General features: G+C 33.5%; 1 protein-coding gene across 1 annotated transcript in view; it reads right to left on the reverse strand.

Annotated features, from left to right (window-relative positions):
• The window catches only part of PREX2 (phosphatidylinositol-3,4,5-trisphosphate dependent Rac exchange factor 2), a 304551-nt gene that overhangs the window by 8202 nt on the left and 272501 nt on the right, over positions 1 to 23848 (reverse strand). Inside the window, exons 37-38 of the mRNA XM_049781797.1 lie at positions 23367 to 23557; positions 5512 to 5614 (exon numbers count right to left, since the gene is read on the reverse strand). Of these exons, the coding sequence (XP_049637754.1) occupies positions 5512 to 5614; positions 23367 to 23557 (294 nt within the window). The remainder of the gene's footprint in view (positions 1 to 5511; positions 5615 to 23366; positions 23558 to 23848) is intronic.

A 23848-nucleotide genomic window follows, 5' to 3' on the forward strand; every position in this document is an offset into this window, starting at 1 on the left:
TGAACTGGAATACTTCTTTAAGAAGACATATCTCTTCTAACAGATGATATATTTTTCAAGGATTTATTTAAATCAAAGTATTTTAGTTCTTAGTTATCATCCAATTTTTAAATCTTTTTGTTGTTCTTTAAACTTTTCCAGTTTTAGTCAATGAAGTTTCCTTGTGTTCCTCTTAATTCTATTCTTTTTACCCTTTTAAAAAATCTAGAAGATATTTTGTTTAAGAGAAGAGAAAAGATGAGCAGGTCCCAGATTATAAGAGAGGTTTCTTGAAGCAGGATTTCACAGAAAGGCGAAACCTTTTCCTTTTTATATGTTTTTGATTGTTTGTCTTTGGGCCATACCTGGTGGCACTTGCCAGTTACTCCTGGCTCTCTGCTTAGAAGTCACTCCTGGCAGGCTCAGGGGATATGGGATGCTGGGTTCAGCAGTATGCAAGGCAAACATCCTACCACTGTTCTACCTTTCTTGGGCCCATTTTTATAAAATTTTAAGAAAAAGTTGGGATGAGCATTTTTAAAATTATGTTCCAAAAATGTGGGCTATTGAAAAAGAAATCAGATGATTTTCTTCTGGTGCTCAATCACTTGAGTCATCATACAGTAGCCATTGAGATTATCAGGCACTACCAAGGCCACCCTCATAAACCCCATAATTTTTGAGATCCAATTTAGTTTGGGGGCACCTTAAGATGTTGTAGGATCATGTCCCTGCCTCTGCTGGAATTTCCTGGTACTTTTATTAAAAATTAATTTTATTTATTTTGGGAAAGAGTGATGAACTACACCTGACAGTGCTGAGTCTTACTTCTGGCTTTATGCTCAGGAATCTTGTTCATTGGGGACCAAATGTGGTGCCAGGGATTAAAGTCAGGTCAACCACTTGAAGGCAAGTGTCTCAACTCCTATATTATTTCCTTGACTATCATTATTTTCTAAGTAGAAAAATATCTAGATTGAGTATGCATTACTACTATTAGCCTGCACCAATTTCTCAGGTCATCTCAGTAAACTGAGAAAGTTGATTAATGCAGACATTCAAACATTCATAATCTGATTGCACACTGTATTTGTTTTCAGTTCCATAATTTTTCATTATCAATTTATATAAGGATTTCTGATTTTAGAAATAGTAGATGGTCACTAATCTGTCAATGTGTGCACACTGACACATCCTACTTGGAATTGAGATATAATATTTTCAGATATTCAACATGTTAGCTCATTTCCATCACATATATCATCCCAGAGTCAAATCAAATACCATCTTAATTAGAAATGTATTGGTCATTCATTATATCTGGTGAGATTTTAATTGCATTAGATTATGCTGACTTCTTTAATTTAACAACATTGTTAGGCAGGACTATCACTATTTTATTCAATTAATGAAAAAACTAAGTAACTAAGTTGAGTCTCCTCCTAATTCACAAAGACTGTAGATTTTGGAGCTAGGATTCAAACTGAGGCTACTAGTTTAAGAGTCTGTGTATTTAGCTACAACCAGAAATTCACTTTCTGCATGAAGCTTTTCCCCAATTATCCTTAAGGGAATCAATTCAACAAAGAGACATTATTTAATATTGACTCTTTACTAGTTCTTATTCCAGAAACCTGTGGCAGCAACATAAAATGTACCAAATATCCCTGCAATAGTGTTGATCACAATATATATACTCACTGATTAGTACTATGTTTTATATCCAGATACTAAGCTTGTGTATTCCTTGGGCCACTTGCTTGTTGGTGTTGGTATCACCATGATTTATTTAAAAATCATGAGGTCAGATAAGAGCTTGCTCTTTGTGATAAGTAGTTATAATTCTTCAGAATCTTTGATTTTTATCAAATGTTCAAAATATTCTGGATAGATTTTAACAAAGTGTGTTTGGAACATATCACTTAGATAATAGAAATCTTTTTGTTTGTTTTTGTTTTTGTTTTGAGTCACACCCAGCAGGGCTCAGGGGTTACTCCTGGCTCTATGCTCAGAAATCGCTCCCGGCAGGCTCAGGGGACCATATGGGATGCCAGGATTCTAACCACCGACCTTCTGCGTGCAAGGCAAAAGGCTTTCCTCCATTCTATCTCTCAGGCCCCTAGATAATAGAAATCTTAAAGTCCCACAATATACATGTGATCAGTGTGCTGCCTTGGATTATAACTATTAACAAAAAATTTCAAGGAGCATAGTACTCTTATCAGCATTTATTTTAACCTCTAGCCTTTGTCCTATCCTTTATTTTAACTTCTAACAACCAACTAATTAAAACAAAACTATAAAAAGCACATACACACACACACACACACACATATTCAGGCTTGGGGGGATATGGGAGATGGGTGGTATTGGTGGTGGGAATGTTGCACTGGTGAAGAGGATATTCTTTATATAACTGATACCCAACTACAATCATGTTTGTAATCAAGATGCTTAAATAAAAATATTGTTTAAAAAAGTACATAATGACATCTGTATATAAATCAGCACTGCAATAAGTAATACTAAAATGCTTGCATCTTTCTTGAAGAGAAACTGACTATTAAAATATATATACTTCATTAACTTGGAAATTATTCTCAATAATCAATTTCTGGAAAACTGAGTCTAAATGATTAACAGAGAAAAGGTACAGAAAGGTTAGAACTTTGTGTTCTAAATACCACATTTGAAGTGAATCAGAGGTCACTTTGTGATCAGATTTTAGTCGTTGAGGCTACTGTATCTTAGATGTGACTATGGAGTTATCTATAACTCAAGATGTGTCTCAGTTGTAACTGCTGAGTTACCGCTAAGACACAAAAGTTACACTAAAAAATATCTCTGTGCACCCCACTGTCCAATTTCTTGACAAGAGAGAGCCTTTTGACTCTTTTACACAGAAGTAAAAGATGTTTCTACTTCTATAAGGCACCAGGAGATGCTATAACTTGAAGTAGCTAAACAAACAGAAAGGAAGTAAGTTATCTATTCTTAAATATATACACTAAATTAAAAGTAGAAGGAATAATAAATACTTAAAAATTTCTAAGGAACCTCATATTTTTAATATTTTAAAATTATGTTTTATAGACATGTAAAATATCTGTTACTAGCATGCACACATATATAATGTGCTATGTATATAATATTTAAAGATGTTATTACCAGTAAATAAATCATTATGGGCCATGTAATATCCTTTATCACTTTTTCTATCTCTATTTTATCTCTTCATTTTTAGTTACAGAAATCTAAAATTCTGAATAAAGTTTTGATATATTAAAACTATATGTAGCCAACTCTTAATTATTATCTCTTTCCTACATTATCCCACAGAAGGTCAACCAATATTTTAGCTTGCCTCAAATCTTAATTTTCAAATGTTCCTCCATATTTTAATGAAAAGTATTCTACCAGCCAAATGAATCAGAAAAATTAATATCAGTATGGTTTAACATCTAAATCCCCATCCTTATGTGGATAACCACAAATTGACTTTCATTTTAAAAATCAATTTTATATATCCACTCAAAGAAATCTACCCTAAACCTGCTGGCATTTGCAACTGTACATGCCCTTTTCCAGCTGAACTGCACTGAGTCAGAAACTTCTTGTGGATCTAACCTTTGCTTAGCAAATCCCTCCTGGATTTCAGTTTTTGACCTTCAGTCTTGGGGTTCCCAAACTAAAGTAAGAAGTCCTGTGTATTACTTTACTTATTCCTAGTTTCTGAAGATCTCAGGTCTGTACTGACCTCACCTATGACTGTTTCCCTGGATTTTAATTTTGTTTAGATTGATGTTCAAAAATACAATCTTGAGAACAAATCCACAAGGATTGACATTTGCTGAGAGTTACACACTATTCAATCTCTAATAAATAGAGCAATTCATTGCAAAAATGTATCTTAAAATCTTAAGTCATCATCAATCGGACAATTTAAACAAAATTAGCAAGTGTAAAGAATTGCTAAAAAATTGCTAAAAGAATTGCTGAAAAAGACATAAGAATAAGAGTATAAATTGATGTCTTCCAACATCTTTTCAGTTAGATCAAATACATTTTCTTAGTAACAAGAAAATGAGAGGCTGGTGAAATTTTTAATTTAATATAGTTTAGGAAGCATATCTACAACAGTGTTATCATTTATGAGTTTGATGTAAAAAGTTATGGGAGAGTCTGGCATACTTTTTACGGTGTCTTTTATCTCTTTTCAGTTTTATATTCATTTTTAAAATTTAGAGAACCATGATTCACAAAGTTATTGATTGTTGAGTTGTAGGCATATATTTAAATAGCAATCCCATCACCAGTGTTAAATCCCCATCAACATCCTGATCCTGTATGCCCTCCCCTCACATCTCTACACACCACCTTAAAAAGTACTTAATGTTATCTTTAAAATAATTTAAATATCTAAATACAGAACTATCACTCTAAAAATAATGTGTTGTTGAATAGATACATTATTCTTTTTTTTTTTTTTTTTTTTTGGTAGTGGAGTGTGGGCAAGTTGAGTCAACTAGGAAGGCTTCCTCTAGCACTGTGCTCAGGGATTATTCCTGGTGATGCTTGGAGGACCATATGCAGTACCAGGGATGAATAGGAACAACTGTATGCTATATTATTACTCCAGCTCCAGCCTCTTTTTAAGTACATTAGTGACACAAAGCTAAAAGGTTGCTATTCATCTTCTAAAGAAAATATCTTAAGCCTATTCTTTATCTTTGAATCAATGCATAAACTTCAAGCAGCAAGCAAGGTCCCCAATAATTAATTTGCCCCTTTCATTTCCTTCCTGTATTGCTGTTGTGATGACATGAGATCATACAAAGGTTTAGTTGGGCACACCAGGGATGATTAATCTTATTGCTATAGTTCGAAATGTTCTCATGGGTGTCAAACTCCTGGCCAGAGTGCTCACATATCTGTTAGTTGCAATGCACAAATCCAACTTGAGGTCTTACACGTGCAAGAAAGAAATTTGTGTCATTGAGTGACACAGATTGACTATCCATTCCTCTTCTTTCCTTTTCTCCTTTTCCCAAGATATTCCTTGTGTCTACCAAATTACCTGTTATATTGCCCTTCATCAAATTTTATATCCTTTCATCTTGGTCCTTCTATAAGCCTCAAATCCAAACTTGATGATTTTGTCTGGTCAACTATCTTTTCTCCTCAGTTTATTTTGTAAATACACCCCTTTCTGCTCTTTGATTTTTCTCAGAAAATCCACACAGAGATATCTACGTTTGCTCTCTTGAAATAAGTATTTCTCATTCATAGCATTCCTTTGAGACAGAAAAATGTCATTGCATCCAGACACCTGTCAGATGTATAATTAATAAAAAGGGGAGAAGGACTTGAAAATCAGGGTCATTTATAACAATTCTTTTAAAATGTGATTGAGTCTGTGAGGTAGCTCAGTGGTAGAGCACTTGTCTTGCTCATATATAATTCCCTGAACTCGATCCCTACCACAGAAAAAAACAACAACAAAATATATACATATGAATGAGAGACTCTTACCTGCTTCCGCATCACATCTGTTGCCTGCATAATGTAGCGAGGGGGCAGTCCATGGCTTCTGGCCAGGATGATGGCCTGCTCCAAAGTTACACTGAGTGTGCACCTACATGAAAAGGCAAAGGCAGGTCAAAACATGGACGTTTTTTTTCTTTGTACTTCAAAACAGTTTGAGTTACTAATGAGGAGTACCTGAGTACCTCAAATCTGCCTTCTCAGAGATTTGCTCACTCTTGATATAAATACATCTGAGGTTTATAAACTAGTGAACTTGCTAGTTTTTCTTAGATTAATATATCGTTAAAGGAGATTTTAGCAAAGAACACAAAGGATAGTGGGAATTTGGTCCTTATTACCCTACATTAATTTCAGAGTCAAAAATTGTCAGCTAAAATATCTGTAACCAGACAATACAGTGATGATATTTCTACATAGAACATCTGTTTTGAATTACAGTATAGGGCAGGAGATGCAGCTCAATGCTAGAATACAAGCAACTGCCTAGTTTGACTAGGCTGAATCCCATAAATTGAAAAAAATTTTTTTAAAGTCTTCAAAGCTAAAATATAGAATATAAAGATAGATTTTCTGGGATCCAATTATATTTATATTTAAAATAAAAACAATAAAACTGCTCAAAGAGAAACAGACATATAAAAAGTTCTATATCCATATTATTTTTCTCATATCTCATAAGAGTTAATGACTAGTTGATGACTAGCTACATGAAAATAATTAATGTCTAGTAACTTAGGTGAACTTTTTTTTGTTTTGTTTTGCTTTGGGGCTACACCCAGTGGCACTCAGAGATTACTCCTGGCTCTGCACTCACAAATTACTTCCTGGCAGGTTGAGATAACCATATGGGATGCCAGGGATCAAATTTGGATCTGTTTCACACAAGGCAAATAAATGCCCTACCTGCTATATCACTCCAGCCCCAGAGAAGACTTATTTAAAGGTGGTAGTTTTCTTGATCTAATCTAAAAAATATTTATGAAAAGTTCAGAAAGGAATTTTAAATTGCTCTTCCAGAAATGTAATATCCAGAATATTCTCCAAATAATTCAGAATTTGGTGATTGGTGAGCCTTTGTCTTTTTTATTAAATTAATAAATTTATTTTATGTCCATTTTACATCTTTTTATTCTCAACAGTAGCTCTGAGAGACACCAGTTATTTATTAATATTTTCAAGTGTGGCCCTTAAAATGTTTTAAGGGGAACCTTGGCATTTAATTCAAGTGTTTTCTAGATCTGTCTAGTATAAATGAAAGTAAGTTTCCGAAGGAATTTCTTATATGTGAGAAACACTTAATTCATTTATCCCTGATTATAAGGTTATATGATGTAAGTTATATATATATATATTTATATACACTCTTAATTTTGATACTGATGAATTAAGAAAAAGCAGAATTATCTAAAACAGTACCGTGATAATGTAGAAAGAACCTGCCAAACTACAAATATATTATTACATATAATTGTGTTCTAAGGAGCAATATTTTAAGATCCATTGGCTGTTAAATGACTTGAAGACAGCTTTCTCATTAACACTAAGAGAAGTATTTGAACATCATTTATTATACATACATTCAAATGGGCTAGAAAGGTTTAAAATTAGTTTCTAATGATGTATGAAATTTGTAAATATTTAGTATGAGCCTGACAACATGTAATTTTATCTCTACCTTTACGCAATTGAAGTTAAGAAGTTTAATTGACAGTACAGAATTAAAAAATCAATTTTTTACAAAGCATTTAATTGTCAGCTTATTTGACAAACCATAATTCTTTTCTCCTCTTTAACGTCTCCTCTATTCTAATTTTAAATTCTTATTGATCCTAACACTTTAATCAATAACACTCATTACACTAACTGAAGGACACTAAGAAAATAAATCATTTTTTTCAGATCACATTAAAATATGTGCTTTAAATAAGGCATGACTTATTATAACAAACACTCCTATCTGTGAAGAACTTTTAACTAGGAAGCTTACTATTTTTATCCATTTTCTTAACTTATTTAAAATAATTCATGTCTTTGTACTTAGAGTGGTAATAAACAGATGTATAGCAAGAAATTATCTATCTAAAACTTTAAAAGATTTTACTGTAATTGCCCAATCCATTAACCCAGCTAGGAAACATATTCTCTGATAGGGAACCTCATATTACCACTTGTTTAGAATCTATCTGGTATAATATATATGAGCATATGTTGTATACATATGTATACATACATATACACACATCATATAATAGAAAACTTGCCTTTAAAATGAATATGTGGGGGCTGGAGAGATAGCACAGCAGGAAAGGTGCATGTCTTGCATGTGGCTGACCTTGGTTTGATCCCCAGCACCCCACGTGGTACCCCATCCTGCCAGGAGTGATCTCTGAACACTCCTATGTGTGGCCCAATAACTAAATTTAAAAAAAGAATATGTATATTTTTTCAATATATACATATACATTAAAATAAGGTTTTGCCTATCTGCTTTCTTTTTTATTTTTGGGTGTGCATTTTCAACCAGTCCTCAAGGTGCCCAAAAGAAACTCTCAAGAATTTTTGCCAATCCGCTGTTGATTCAGTAATAAGATAAAGGTTATGGTGTTGCTCAGGCTATATAGTGCCTGGAACCACTCAGTGACCAGCTGCACAAGAAAGCTTCAGGGCTACAGCTGTGAGATGATGTCAAGATCTATTTGTTTCCAGGAATGGAACCTGGGCCATGAACATGCCTAATACCTTTCCTACTTTCCTGTCCTTATACTTGTCTATTCCTACTAAATGATGTCTTTCTTTCAGTAAGACATGAGATCAATTTTTAAAAAAAATATTTAAAATGAAAACAGAAAAAAAGACAATCATATCCACATGGAAAAATATTGCCTGTATTTGATTGATAGTTGCTTTATCCATTTTTATTTAATTGTTGTTGACTTTGACTTTATTTTTTTGATAATAATTTATCTGATTGAGGGCCAGCTTTTAAAGCACAGAATTTCTTTCTCCCAAATAGAGAATCTAGCAGGAAATCCAAAACTTAGTTAACAACCTGTCCTTATTTGTCTCATTTTTTAAAATCTTCTCTCAAAGAGTTCAATCTGAATACCAAGAAAAAAAAAATAGAATACAGAAGCAGCATTTTGATTCTGGCAGTCTCTGAAAAGAGTCTAGGTCCAGAAAATGGTTTTTCAGTGCCTTGTAAAGTCAGGTTTTATAAGAGAGAATTTGATGGCACAGGCTCTTCTTTTATTACCATTTGAGATTGATTTGCTAGCCCTGGGCAAGGGAATGAAAGTAGCATATCAAAGTTTGTATTCTAAGCAAATCCAAAGCAACTGCACTCAATATGAGGCTTGTGTGATATTCCAATTTCCTTTCTAACACTATCAGATATGTAGCAGAGAGAAATAAAAATTTAAATAAATCTATAAATTACCAAACAGATCTATTTATTTAAAAATCTATAAATTTATTTAAATAAATCTCTAATTTTAAATAAATTTTATATTAACCTAACATTTTAGTCTATAAACTAAATCTATTTAAAATCTATAAATTTATTTAAGGTTTAAATAAATGTTTGATTTAAAATTAAAATGTAGATCAACTTTAAATGAATCTAAAAAATAAGTAAATAAATTTACTTCATCCTGCAAGATACAAGTTTTCAAAATGTTCAATGTTTTCAAATTATAGTATAATTTAAAATAGTTGAGATAACCCTTCCCCTGGGAATTATACATGATCAAACTATAGATCACAGAGCAGAATTTGTCATTCATTGAAATCAAGTTTAATAGTTGTCTTTTGGGCCGGAGAGATAGCATGGAGGTAAGGCGTTTGCCTCTCATGCAGGAGGTCATCGGTTCGAATCCCGGCGTCCCATATATGGTCCTCCCGTGCCTGCCAGGAGCAATTTCTGAGCCTGGAGCCAGGAATAACCCCTGAGCACTGCCGGGTGTGACCCAAAAACCACAAAAAAAAAAAAAAAATAGTTGTCTTTTATACACTGAAGAAGGTTATTTCATGGGTTTCACATACACATTCTAAGTAATGCTTAAGCGTAGGGCAGATTTCTCAAGCAGGTCATTTGATGGGGGTCACAAAATTATACAGAATTTGTGAATATTCCTCTAGAAGGAAAAAAGGAAAGGGTCACTATGCCTATATTTATAATGAATAAATAAAAAAGATTTACATGTCACATTTGAAATGGAACCCACATGATTCAGATACTTCAAATAGTTTTAATAGGATAAATATAATCTGCATCTAATGTGTCCAATTGAAAATTGAAAGATAATTTGATTTAACAACACTGAAAATGTCATAAAGTGCCTCTCTACTTATACATACATTCCTTAATCTACTGTATAACTTTTGAGTGTTTGCTTTGTATCTACAAGGACCATTTGAAGCTGGCAGGAGTGTATTCACTGATAAAGATTTTTGAAGTTGCCTTTTATAGTCCCTTACTTTGTATGACCTTAAAAACCTGCATACATTGTCACATGCTTTTACCAGTTTACTAAAGCAAATGTTTGAACAGTCAATGGTTATTATGGCTGTCTTCTGTATCTTAAATTTCCTCTCATGTTATACAATGCTCAAAATGATCATGGTTATTTCTCAACCTGAGCTAAAGGAAGTTGAATATAGAGTGCATTTAGATGGGTTTACAGTGACATATACATAAATGATTTAGTCTCTTTCACTTAGAGTTGGGTAATATAATAGTATTATTTTGTAGAAAGAGATTCCAGACAATTCCTACTACTCAATGTATAAGCACACTGGGTGTTGAAAGAGGTGTAAGACCCAAGGTTTTGATTCAATATGTCCACATTCTGGGGTTACTGGGACTAGACGTATGTATGCAGGAGAAACAAAGTTGGAAATTTATAGAGATGGATGCTATTTTGTAGAATACTCTTCCAAACATTGTGTTTCACTTGCTAAAAATTTTTATCGAAGTTTTTATATTTGGCAGAAATTTAAACATTTACAAGTCTCTAATAGTAATGTTAATTTGAAAGGCTTTTATGGATTATATTTTAAAAGTAATATGTCATATTAGAGACTGCTTTTATATTTTAATACATATTAAAATTATTATATTTGGGGTAGCATGGTAAGAAAAGTAAGTCAGAGGGAAAGGGCAAATACATGATGGCCTCATTCATCACTGTATATAGAGGAACAAAACAAGGGAACAGATTTCACTAAGTGATGAAAGCTCCTGAATTTGGATTACAAAACTGAGATTAGAAAACACTGGAAAGAAGGGGCAGAGGAATGAGGCATGAACTAGAATTGACAAAGGGACAGTTGATGAATAGTCTCAGCACTTCCATGGTGGTGAAGTTGGGAACTCAATAATATTGCAAACACATATCTACACTCTACAATTTAAAAAAAATCAATAGACTTCAGAGATAATTTACATTATACTTTGTACCAAGTAAACAAAAAGAGAAATAAATATTTGACAACAAATTTGAAATCAGTCTTTTCCTATGTACAGTTTTATACAATGATCAGAGCCTGATTCTTACTTTAACAGTAAATGCCACATGTAGTTAGTAACTTATTTTCACTATTCATTATTATGATGATGCTGAATTTAGTCATGGAAACAAGAATGAGAAAATTCCCATAGGGCAAAGGTATTACTCAAAGATACCTATTATATCGACAATATTTTTATAAGCATTAAATCTTTTTATAGTTAAAAGTTCGTTTTAAAATCCTAGGTACTTTATATTAATACAAAGAAATGATTCTAGAAATATATATTTTTTTCCTTTTCTAATTAGAAGCCGTATCTATCTTGATTCAAGAGACCATCACAGACAACTCATGAGGTATCTTATTAGCTGTTGTTCTCTATGATACTTTACTAGGCTGAAGTTCCCTAGGTCACACTCAAATTTTACAGAGAAATGATCATTCATTTCCATCTCAAGTAAACAAAGTTGACACAAGGAACAGGAAAATCAACAGCTACTACTTCTATGCGCACACCACATTTTTTTCTTTTGTGGAAACAAAAAGGAAGACAGGTGATTACTTTATTAATCATAAATACATTGTAAGTTGTTCTATGGGAAGAATGATAAAGTTAGGAATCAAACTTTATTTTAATTAGAAATATACATATATGAAAATGCTGATTGACTAATATAACAGCAAGTTTTTAAATTCAGTTGTAATTTGAGCACTCTGACCTTCACTAAGGGGAAGAATGATTTTAAAGAAGATAAAGAATCCTAGTTCAAACATGCAAAAGACTCTAATACTATAAGAAACTATAAAAGGAGTCTTTTTTTATTAGCAGATTTTGCACACCACATTTTTTAAACACAGAAGCTCGTTTATGATGTCAGAGGTACAACTGATCTAATTCTCTGGATTTTGGAACAAAATCAGAATTCCTCTGGAAAGCCTATGACAGATACATTTCCACAATATTTTAACTAAAAATACATTTTTCTTACTAAAACAAAAACAAAAACAACAACAAAAAAAAAACAAAAGCAACAAGGGGCCTGAGAGATAGAACAGCAATCGGGTGTTTGCCATGCACGCAGCCCATTCAGGATGAACAGTGGTTCGATCCTGCTATTCCATATGGTCCCCTGTACCTGCCACTGGGATCTGAGTGCAGAGCCAGGAGTAATTCCTGAGCGCTGCTGGGTGTGACCCATAAACCAATAAATCAGTAAATAAAAATTACATGATTTCTAATGAGAGCCACTGGTAATATACCTAAATATACATGGATACCGAAAGATTAAGACTGACTTCTTTATTCTATTTGTCATTTATTTAAGTAGTATTAAACACATAAAGTGAAGTAATAAAATTATAAATAACTGGGGCCGGCGAGGTGGCGCTAGAGGTAAGGTGTCTGCCTTGCAAGCGCTAGCCAAGGAAAGAACCACGGTTCGATCCCCCGGTGTCCCATATGGTCCCCCCAAGCCAGGGGCAATTTCTGAGCGCGTAGCCAGGAGTAACCCCTGAGCATCTAACGGGTGTGGCCAAAAAAAATAAAAAAAATAAAATAAAAAATTATAAATAACTAATGAACAAATTCAGTGAGTTAATAAATGAATTGTAAAAACAAAATAAATTTTGTTATGTTTATAAATTGAATGTGGTATTCTTTTTTATTGCACATCAGTGGCTTGACTTACTCTTTCTCTAGGGTTAACTAAGCTGTTATAATGTCTGTTTTTAGCAATTCCAGATGAGTCTTAAGTATATAGGCAAATTACATATTACAACATAACAATCATTCTTATGATTTGTTCATTACATTAGAAGCTATTCCCTTATTAAAATTGTCACTTAAAATTTTCTGGGCTTAGAAGAAAATACTTGAAACCCTGACAGAATCAGTTTTTCATGTTATTAAAATGGCATGCTATAAAAATATTTTTTTACTCTCACGTTGGTTGAAAAGTGAGTGGCCACTCCTCGAATTACTTCAGTGAAGACACAATCCTTTATGATTATCTTTCTCCTGCTGTCGTTTTCAGAGAGAACCAGTCGTACATAATGCTACTGTCTGTCTATAGTGCGCTGACAAGATCTTACTGTAGGTGAGGATAGGCCTTCTTATTTCTGTACATTTGATATCACAGTGCACAGCGCATCGCAGTGCTCCAAATATATTTTCCTCTTCAGTTAATGAACGGTAAATGCAAGTTATTTTTATTCAAGCCATATGTATTTGTCTTTTTTGAACATGAACTACTATTTTCTTAACTCTAGGAAAGAAATGTTCCTATCCTTGAATCAAAGGGTAATTAACTCTACTATTCTTAAATGACTTCCTACACATTATTAAAGGATTCTCGAATATTAATTGTTATACGATGGTCTGCTGTTCTGTGCATTTTATTTCTTAGATCAGAGACACTAACCCTAGTATTTTTCATACTTCTTTTTTATCCTGTTAAGACAAGAGTCCCTCTTTTAATAGGAATAATTGAGTCACCTTGAACTGATTCATTTCATACTACTAGTTCTGCAGTGAAGTAATAAGAATAGTTAACAGATTAAAATTTAAAAAACATGGGGATATGAAACCTCGGCTTTCAGGATGATACTGTCACATATAGTATTCACTCACTTCTCATCTTTCCTTTAGCAGAATGAAGTTATTTCAATTTCACCCTAATTTTTTTCTGTTATTCCCAAATCACATTACAAAGAATACTACATCAAGATAATTCAGCTCCCTACATCCATAATTCAACAAACACTGTAGTGGTTACCGTGTTTAAACTTTAAATGCATTATTTGAGAGACATTAATTTAACTGGCCCAAACCATTTTTCTCTGACTGAAGTCTCCATCATACTAAAATATGTTCCTGATGAGAAAGGGACTAGATTTGTAGAATGCTAAGCCCGGACATCAATTATAAAGTAATCAAGTAATAAAAACAATTGAAGGTAGACTGCGTTTCCTCTCTATTTCTGATGTGATTTTTCTATGTAAAATGGACTGCTCTGTGTAAAGAATGTTTCTTCCTGCAGTGATCTCATTTCTTCTGATTTCTAATTACTTTTAACTACTGAGTACAAAGCACCACTGTGAATATGTATTGACAACCAGAAGGAATCACCTGTTTGAACAAACTAATTGTTTAATGTTGCATGGTGCTATTTTTTCTGTTTCCTTTTGTTACCTTACATTAAGGAAGAATTGTACACCTGAGGGCTAACGCAATGTGTTAAATACAGATCAGTCCCAAAATAGCTGCTTTGGTTCGACATAGACAGACATCTCTGCAAAAAATTATTCTGGGAAGTTCACTGCAAACCCATTGATTTTTCTCATCTTTGTCTTCTTAAATCATTAGTGACAAATGAAAATTTGGGGATTACTGATACAAGGAGGAACATGTGAAAAAAACATATGGCCTAGTCTGTAACAAAGAATGCACTTTCCTTAATTGAAACATGTCAATAATTTTATGTGCAAAAAAGAGACAATTTATTTACAACAACATACAAGTCTCTTATCTTATATACACATGCAATAATATTAAGAATGAAAATTCTACCTTTTTTGAGTTTAACATTAGCTGCAATCCAAAAGTCAATAATCAACCAGACAAGTTCCCAACATATTTTATAGAAATAAACTCTGGGTGTCTGTTGATGCTTCAACATAATCATCACATTATTATCACTAATGTTATTATTAGACTCTTGTCAATCACAGTAATAAAAATTCCCATCACCATGCAAATTTTTAATCACATGATCAGCTGAGACAAAGTTTTATTGCATATTCAAAAAAAAAAAAAAACTAAAAGGCATCAGGGAGATAGGACAATGTGGAAAACAACTGAACAGAATACTCAGGCAACAGCTGCAGTGAGATTCTGGCGGCAGGAGCAGAGCCAAATTGAATATTCCACTTACTCCATATATCTTAAGGCAAAAAAGCAATCAAGTCTAAGGAGACTATTTCAGCATTATACAGGGAATTAGCCATGAAATTCTCATTAAAGATAATAGAATGTTCTATTGCAAGATTCAATACAATCTCTAAAAGTTTGCAGTATATAACTTGAAACTTAGCCTTTAAAATCAGCTACAAGCAAAAATAGTGTGTGAACTCGCTCATTCCTTTCTTTCTGGGCTTTGTAATTTAGGAGAAATACCAGGAATCAAATCCAGAACTTAACATATGCAAAGTAGGCATTCTACCATTGAGCTTCATACCAGTTCCTGCATTCTTCTCTATTGGTGCACAATCAGTATGCTGTGCTTTGCTTTAGTATAGTTTCATTGCTGAGGTTAATGTAGAAGCAATCATGGACCTTTCTGAAAGGGTACTTGAGAGTTAAGCACATGAAAGGCTAGTAGACAAAGTATATGAAAATGAATCAGACATGTATAATTTAGGAACTTCAATGATATAGCCAAAAGGATTAACTCCAGTTCCCCACAGTTTACACTTGTCAGCATAAACACTTTTGCTGATTTACTGCCTTTCTTTTTCTTTAAAGTCATTAATTGAATAAGTTGCTACTACTCCAATTACTTGAGTTAGTTAGCACTATTGATATCCCCATCTTCTTTATGTTATTAGTTTTGTCTTCTGTCCCTATAGGAGTTCTTTGATGACATCAATATTTACGGAGGTATTCACCAAGTGAATTTCATCCTTTTTCCCAATTTTTGACACAATACTTGATTTTTCTTTTGGGTATGGTTATTCACAAAACCTGTCAGATATTTGTTTAAATGATTTCATACATTTCTGGCTGTTTTACTAGGTGGCACCTCCCTCTGCTGCTGCTTTCACCAAGGCCCATAATAAATTGGGAGGTGGAAAGCCAGGGAATACATATACTTTTTAGAGATCATCTGTTCTTAAGTCCATGGCTGACAGCTAATTATTCTCTTCTCATACTCCTATGCCTTCTCCTAAAATACACCTTCCTTGTTCTGAATACCTAAAGTGCATTCTCAAGAATTCTTTGTAACAGTTTGAAGCCATATCTAATACATGTCTGTAAAACCTTTTTTTTTTTTACAGGTCCTTTTTCTCTCTCTCTTATACTTCTTCATCCCCCCTTAGTTTAAGAAAAAGTGGATATGATTATATACATCGATCATATGTTATACACAAAGATTCTCCTCATTTCTCTATCTACTCAACTCCTTTTTAGCCACTACTTAAGTTTCTCTTTCATTGAGTTTACTAGAACAGCTTTGGTTTCTAAGTATACCCTTTTGTAATTGTATAGTTTGTTTTATTCCAGAGCCTTGTTATTATAGCATTAAAGTTTTATCTTTTCTAAAGATTAAAGCATAGTTTTAAAACTTTTAAAATGAGAATATGGGAATATGATCCTAGGATAAAGAGTCAAGAGATACATTTCTTTTATTCTACCTAGTCATATTCCTTTCATTGGGGGGGGGTGTTACTACTGGTTATGTGCTCAGAAATCACTCAAGGCTTGGGGGGCCATATGGGAGGCTGGGGGAACAAACCGTGGTCCTAGGTCAGCTGTGTACAAGGCAAACACCTTAGCTCTGCACCACCACACCAGCCTCATTAGTCATATTTCTTTTGACTTGAAATTCAATGTTTGATTGAATATTCAATACTCAATATCATTGATACGCTCAAATAACTTTTACACAAACAACTAAATGGATATATTTCAAACTTTTGTTTGGCTTTAAATAACTTTTCCTTCAGTCTTATAGACTCCAACCTACATATAGAGCTCCCCACAGTAAATCTCTTTATTTGAAGTTGTACAATAATAGGGCCTATTTTATCAATGTCTTATCATTGACCCAATTAAAGTTTCTGATAACTAAACACAGGTTACCTTGATTGCTCCATTTTCTTAAGAATCTATATTCCTCAAGAGGGATCTATTTGTCAATTTGTCCTTTCATGTCACGGTACTAACATAATACAATGTTCTTAAGAAAAATGATTTCTTTTAAATTCAAAATATAACTTCAAAAATCAATAGAAAGTTATCTGAAAAAAAGTTAATTTAAGGGCTAGAGCAAAAGTACAGCAGGTAGGGCAATTGCATTGCATGTGGCCTACAGGAGTTCAATCCCCTATATCCAAAGTGGTTCCCCCAAGTAATACCAGAAATGGTTCTTAAATACAAAGCCAGGAGTAATTCCTGAGCATCACTGGGTGTTATCCAAAACAAACAAACAAAAAAACAAAATCCACCAAAATTTAATTGCTTTTATGACTTGATAGTCATTACAACTTAAGTTCATTTAAAAGATCAATTGTGTCAGTAACCAAGTAGATAAAACAAATTTCTCTTTCATATTTTAAATTTTTCATTATGAATTTATTTTCCTAACAGGCGCGTTTTCTTTAGATTTATAGTATGTTTGCATAGTGAGTTAGACAAGCTTCTGCTAGGCAGGGAGGTGATCTGAGAGGGAAGACTGAGAATTCACCATCAGTGAAATGTGAAAATGTCTCAATTTCCAGATAACTTTGTTAATAAGTACATCTTGACAAAATACTACTTTGTCATGTTAGAGTCTTTTATTTCTGAAAATTTGTATATGTTAAATTTATGTTTCATAATATATTGAACACAGAATAGTCAAACACTGGAATGCAGAGTTACAGAATACTTGATATTTGTCTTTTAATAATGACTATAGGTTGGGGTCTTCTCCCATCCACAGTGGGGGATACTGCAAAGAAGGTGGATGGGATACAAAATCTAACTACATACAGGCCACTCTGATGTAGTGAGACTTTCTTTATGATGCCGCTTACAAATGCATAAATGAACTAGATTTATGAACTGGAAGTATTGGAGTTAAAATGCGGAAACTTGTTTTCTGGAATAAAATCATCTTTACAATAATGAAGATAAAATAAATGTGCTTTTTTTTGTACAAATTTTCAAGCTTTAAGCCCAGATAACTCAGAAGTAGTTGCTTCATGCTGGAATCAGCCACCTTCCAGCAGAACCTACCATCACCCATTATACCATGAAACACCTATTATTAATAAGTGCAGAGAAAAGAGATTTTGTGGAGGAAAACTCCCTGGAACAAGTCCTTGGGGAAACAATGTGATTCTAGATTTCTCACCCTCACTAGAAAGGTGCTTACAGGTAGGCACTGGAAATTTCCACCCATTTGGTTCAATGGCTTAGGGAACAGAATATTTTAATATAGCAAGAAATGACAACTTTGGGAGCAGAGTAAGACTTTTGCTTTAAGCTTTACAACATTTGAAGTAGACTGATTTATACTGGCTAAAGAAAACAAAAGTTGAGGATTAAACGGGCAAGAATAAGGAACAAAATAAAAAAAATATTGCATTGAATAGAAATTCAGAAATCCCTGTTGCATGCTTTTGGAATGCTTGCCACCAACAACTGTGTGATTAAAAAAGAACTTTAAAAGCCACAGTGCTGATTTAATACTTGAAAAGCATTCAGTTTGACCAAAAAAAATAATTAATTAAAATTTTGCGTATAAAGCAGTTTTATGAACGAAATACAGCACAAATTATCATAGAAGTGGAAAGCCAAAAGATATTTTTATCTCCCAGCCAAAAGTCTCTATTAAAGCATTGCTGAAATAGCATTGTACATTTTGTGGAAATATAAAATGTAAATAGATCTAAAATCTGTTTTTTATTTTAAAAGCCCATTCAGAACTTATCCTGGAACCAATAAGAAAGAACCTATCCTAGGCTTTGGCCTACGATCTATACAACAACCAAGAATACTAATTCTAGAGGTCTAACTGAGACAACTGCAACTGAGCAGAACTTCTGGAAACATAATGAAAGACTCTATCCTAAGCTTTGTCCTAGAATCAGTGCAAACACCAAGACACCAATTACAGAAGACTGACAGTCTAAAACCGTAAAGAAAAACTCTATCCTAGGCTCCATCCTATGACCTGTGCAAATACCAAGATCTCTAGTTACAGAGACCTGATTTTATCACGACTGAGAAGAAAGTTTCCACACACCACCAAAAGACCTAGGGGAGAGTAAAGAGCATTTCCATGACAGAATGCTTAAATGGAGGAGAAACCCTGTTTCTCTTAGGTCAAGGGAATTCCCTTTCTAATCTCCCCAATATTCACTGTGCCTTTGCAAAAGGGGAGGAGGAAGCACAATTTTTTTCTTTTTTGTTTGTTTATTTTAGGCTCATGATTATTGCTTGGTTGTTGTCTGTATAGTGGTGGTGTTTTTTTTGAATTTTTTTGTCATTGTAGTTTTTGTTTTGTTTTGTTTTTTTGTTTTCTTGTTTGTTCTTTTTACTTAATTTTTATATTTGTGTTTTGTCTTTTTGTAATGTTTTTTCCCTATACCCTCTCTTCTCTCTCTTCTCTCTCTCTGTTTGTTTCTCTCTCTCTCTCTCTCTCTCTCTCTTGGTTTTTGGGTCACAACCAGCAGTGCTCGGGTATTCTCTCTCTCTCTCTCTCTCTCTCTCTCTCTCTCTCTCTCTCTCTCTCTCTGGTTTTTGAGTCACAACTGGCAGTGCTCTGGTTATTCCTGGCTCTACACTCAGAAATAGCTTTTGGCAGGCTCAGGACCATATGGGATGTCGGGATTCAAACCACATACCTCCTGCATGCAAGGCAAATGCCCTACCTCCATGCTATCTCTCCGGCCCTTCCCTCTCTTCTCTGAAATTGATATTTATAACCCTCTTGTCTAGATGGACTCCTCCAGATTATTTTTGTTTGTTTGCTTGCTATTTTTGGGTTTTTCTGGTTCGTTTGTTTTTTGTTTTGTTTTTCTTTTTCTTTCCCTTCAAACAGAACCACATAACTTGAATCATCTTGTTCTGCCTCATAAATTGAGGGGAAAAATGGATGGTACCAAGACCAAACTGTTGTATGAACGTTGAGTTAAAAAAAAAAAAAGATCAGTCTTAAACACCAAGTTCAAAGCCAGGAGCAACAGAATTGATACCCATTGTACAACAAACTAGACATAGAGGGAACCACTTATACTAGCAGCCCAGGGGGCAAAGGAAGGGATATGAGATGTATGCTGGAAACAGGGTTGGAAGGAGGACAACATTGGTGGTGGGAATACCCCTGATTTAATGTCACTATGTGCCTAAAATATTACTGTGAAAGATTTGTAATCCACTTTGGTCACAATAACAATTATTTTTTTAAAAAAAAAAGCTCATTAAGAACAGGCTTGTGTCTATAGTATTTAAATAAAGTAATCAATAACAAAATAAAAAAGAATAAGAGCATTTATTATCTATAAAAATGAAAAGAAAATTGATGAAAGATATTAGGAAACTTTCCATTCTTTATTTTGTTATTGTTCTGGGCCCCACCTGGCTCTGCTCAGGCATTACTCCTGGCTCTGAAGGAGAGTGGGCAGAAATGTTCATTAGTAGGATGATAATACTAAGAATTACCCAAGGAAAATAATTTAATAAAAACAAAACCAGGCTAAATGCTGTGAGAATACTTTAATAATTCATTTTCAATTCTATTCCTACTAATCTCACATTCACTGCTGCATGTAATTCTGGCATCTAATTTAAGTTGGCATTGAAACATCTAGACATTAGCACTAACAACATCTGACTTTTAACTTAAAAAAAAACACCATTCTTTTCTTTAATACCAACCATATGTAGAATAATGAAATATTTAAAAAAAATTTTTTTCAAATAAATTGGAAAAGGCAGGAAATTAATGCATATCACATATTATTAACTATTCTTCCTCTTGGCTTGCAAAGGAAATGGCAAAGAAAAAATTACTATTTATTCTAAATCACACCATAATTTTCTCCTTTCTTCCTTTTTTTCAGAACCAGAGGGCAAAACTCCATGTTTAACATTTAATACAGGTCCAGATTTACTTGAGTTCCTTTCTAGTGATCTGAATTATAATTACCAAAGAATTACTTTAGGAATGTTATGTGGGATTACTGATAGCAATATAAATTAGCACACATTTTATCTTCATGAAAAATCGAAGCGTAGTCTTAATTGAAAAAAGCAAAGATATCCTAAACTTCTATTTAAATTCAGATAATAGTTAAAGAAAACCTAGCAGTTTCAAATAGCATTTATCTTAAATTCAGCATATCTGTTTGGAGCACTTATGCCTTTATTTTGGTGGTCTTTTCTGAGATAAATTCACTATAGCTATAATTTTTTGAATTGTAGAAATGAAGAAAGACACACTAATTTAAAATTTCACTACCGCTTATGACTCTCATCTACCAAACAATAGAGTGATCATAAAGCAGTAGAAAATCAAATTTCTCCCAAATGCAATCAATCAAACTCTAAGATTGTTCACAGAAAAGCTGAGAGGTAACCTGGATAACCTGGATCCTAAAACTAGGATCAAATGGTAGATTTAATTGCATCACTCTCAGTATAATCATATAGCAGTATGGCAGCATGTTTTGTAGTTTCAGTTTTAAGGTTCCCCCTTAACTGTCACAGTGAATCCATTCTTCAGATGACTCAAATCTTGCACAAGGGTAACTCAAGAAGACAAAGGATTAAGATGATGGTACTTTGTTGAAACCACTATAGGCTTTCCCTTGAACATATGCATTTTGTAATTCTTCTGTGCCCTGGTATCCTCTATGACTGAATTCTCTTTCCCTAAGGTATCTACAGAACTCACCTCTTCATATCCTACAAAGGAAACCCTCCATTTGGCTGGTGCTATCACTTTTTCCCAATCTCTCACTTTTTTACCATTTGACTTTTTTATGTATTTATTCCATCTTACCACATTAAATATTCATTATTTAATATTCATTTTCTTCCAACATCATGTACATTCTGTGAAAAAAGGGACTTAATTTTCTCAGGGCTGTGTTCCCAGTAATGGCAATAGAGCTGGCACACAAATGATATTCACTGTGTATTTAACAAATAACTAAAAGGATTTAAGGAAACAGAATGAATGAACATGAGTTTCTCTGAAAAGGAAAAACAATAATCCCCTTTAAATAAAACGTTTGTAAGATTATATCTTAATCATTTAGTTGCCTGTAGATGATGATTTCAATTAGGCTATTAAAACATTATAATAGAGTACAAAGTATATAGAAATTATAAGAAGGGGGAAATTATATCTGTTTTATCAAAATAGACACAATGCAATGTTCTCTCAGATAAACAGTTTTACCCATGCTTAATAAGCAAGATCTTGCTGTAGAGGACTTAGAAACCAGGAGTTGGGCACACCAAGTCAAGGAATTTAATCAATATAAATCTGTCACACACAAAAAAAATGATTCACTATTGCTTCCTACTACTTCAGCCTAATCCATCAAAATTCAACTCAAATATCACCTTCTCTGTGAAAAGTTCCCAGTTCTGATCAATTAATTTCCTTCTCAATGTTTATTCCGCAGCTAAAGTTTTCCTAGGTCATTATTTATAGCTTAGATTTACTTTTTCTTTAACTGTGTTATATTACTTTCCCTTCTGTTATTTTTTAATCATTTTTTCATTTATGTAAAGTCTCCAAGTGTCACTGTGTTCTGTCACATAGCCAAGAGTATCAACTGTAGTTCTTTGCATGAATTAAGTATTAACCTTTGCCACCCTCAAATCTGAATTCAGAACTAGGATTGACGACAAAGACTTATTGCTTGAGGATGAGACAATGCTTGTTACACCCACCTCTGTGGTTCATTTCTTAATAAAAGTTGGAAGTTGGCATAAGTTGATATAAAGCAGTTAATGATTCTGGGGTTCCCACTCATATTTCATTCTGACACTGCTAGATACACTTCTATACCTAGAGCTTGGTAGTTCTAAGCAGAACATCCAAGAAAGGACCCACCTAGAGTTTCAAAAGAACATATCCTATAAGTCCCAGGACCATAATTTAACCAGCACTACAAAGATACAGTAATCTCAAAATAGCAACTTGTTAACAACAAGTAGGCATTTAAGTTTCTAGACTACTAAAAAAGCAAAATGTCTGTTATCAAAGTCTATTAAAAGTCTATTAAAAAAGTCTATTTAACTGGCTACCTCAGTTCTTAGAAATCAAATTCTATGGTGACCAAAACATATGTAGCATTTTATTCTTAAATTATTAAATCTTTTATAGAAACACAAGAGTGATAAGGTTGTAGACTACAATGACATAAACCTAAGATTGCATTTATTTGTGTGAGTAATCACTGGCAATTAAAAATTTGAAATAAGAAAATACTGTGTAAACATTTTCTAATTTTCAAACCTCATATATCCAGATACTTTGAATGCTTCCAGTTATACATTGATTCCTGTAGCCAGAGTGTAAACTGTCACCTCCAACTCTAAGTTCACATACCGATGCACACCACTGTTGCACATGATGATATGACAGGCTCCGAGTCTGTTGCACAACTCCGAGGAAACTGAGAGCAGTCCAACTCCAGAGGCACTGCAAGCTGTGTTTGCACAGGCAGCTGTGCGCTTGGATCTGATAAAGGAGGCTACTAGTCGGTACAGTTCATCCAAAGCATTGAGTGGCCTCATTAGCTGCAGATAAAAACAGTAAAGAACAGGAAGTTTAACGTGTTTAATACAAAGAAATCCTTTTAGATGGGGGTAGACATCAGTCTTTTTAGTTGATTTGGGACAGGGAAGGTTGGGACTTAGGTTACTCCAGTGCTGTTAAGGGACTAGAAGAAGGGAGAGGGGCAGCATGCAGAGTCTTAAGCCACACCCCAGAACCTCTGTTGAGTTGTTTTGGTATGTCTAAAATGTTTTAGTATGGAGGTTACAAATTTTTAAAAAATTAAAACATATATATAATTAAAATTATCCATT

Source organism: Suncus etruscus, chromosome 10 (assembly GCF_024139225.1).
Source record: "Suncus etruscus isolate mSunEtr1 chromosome 10, mSunEtr1.pri.cur, whole genome shotgun sequence".
Taxonomy (NCBI): domain Eukaryota; kingdom Metazoa; phylum Chordata; class Mammalia; order Eulipotyphla; family Soricidae; genus Suncus; species Suncus etruscus.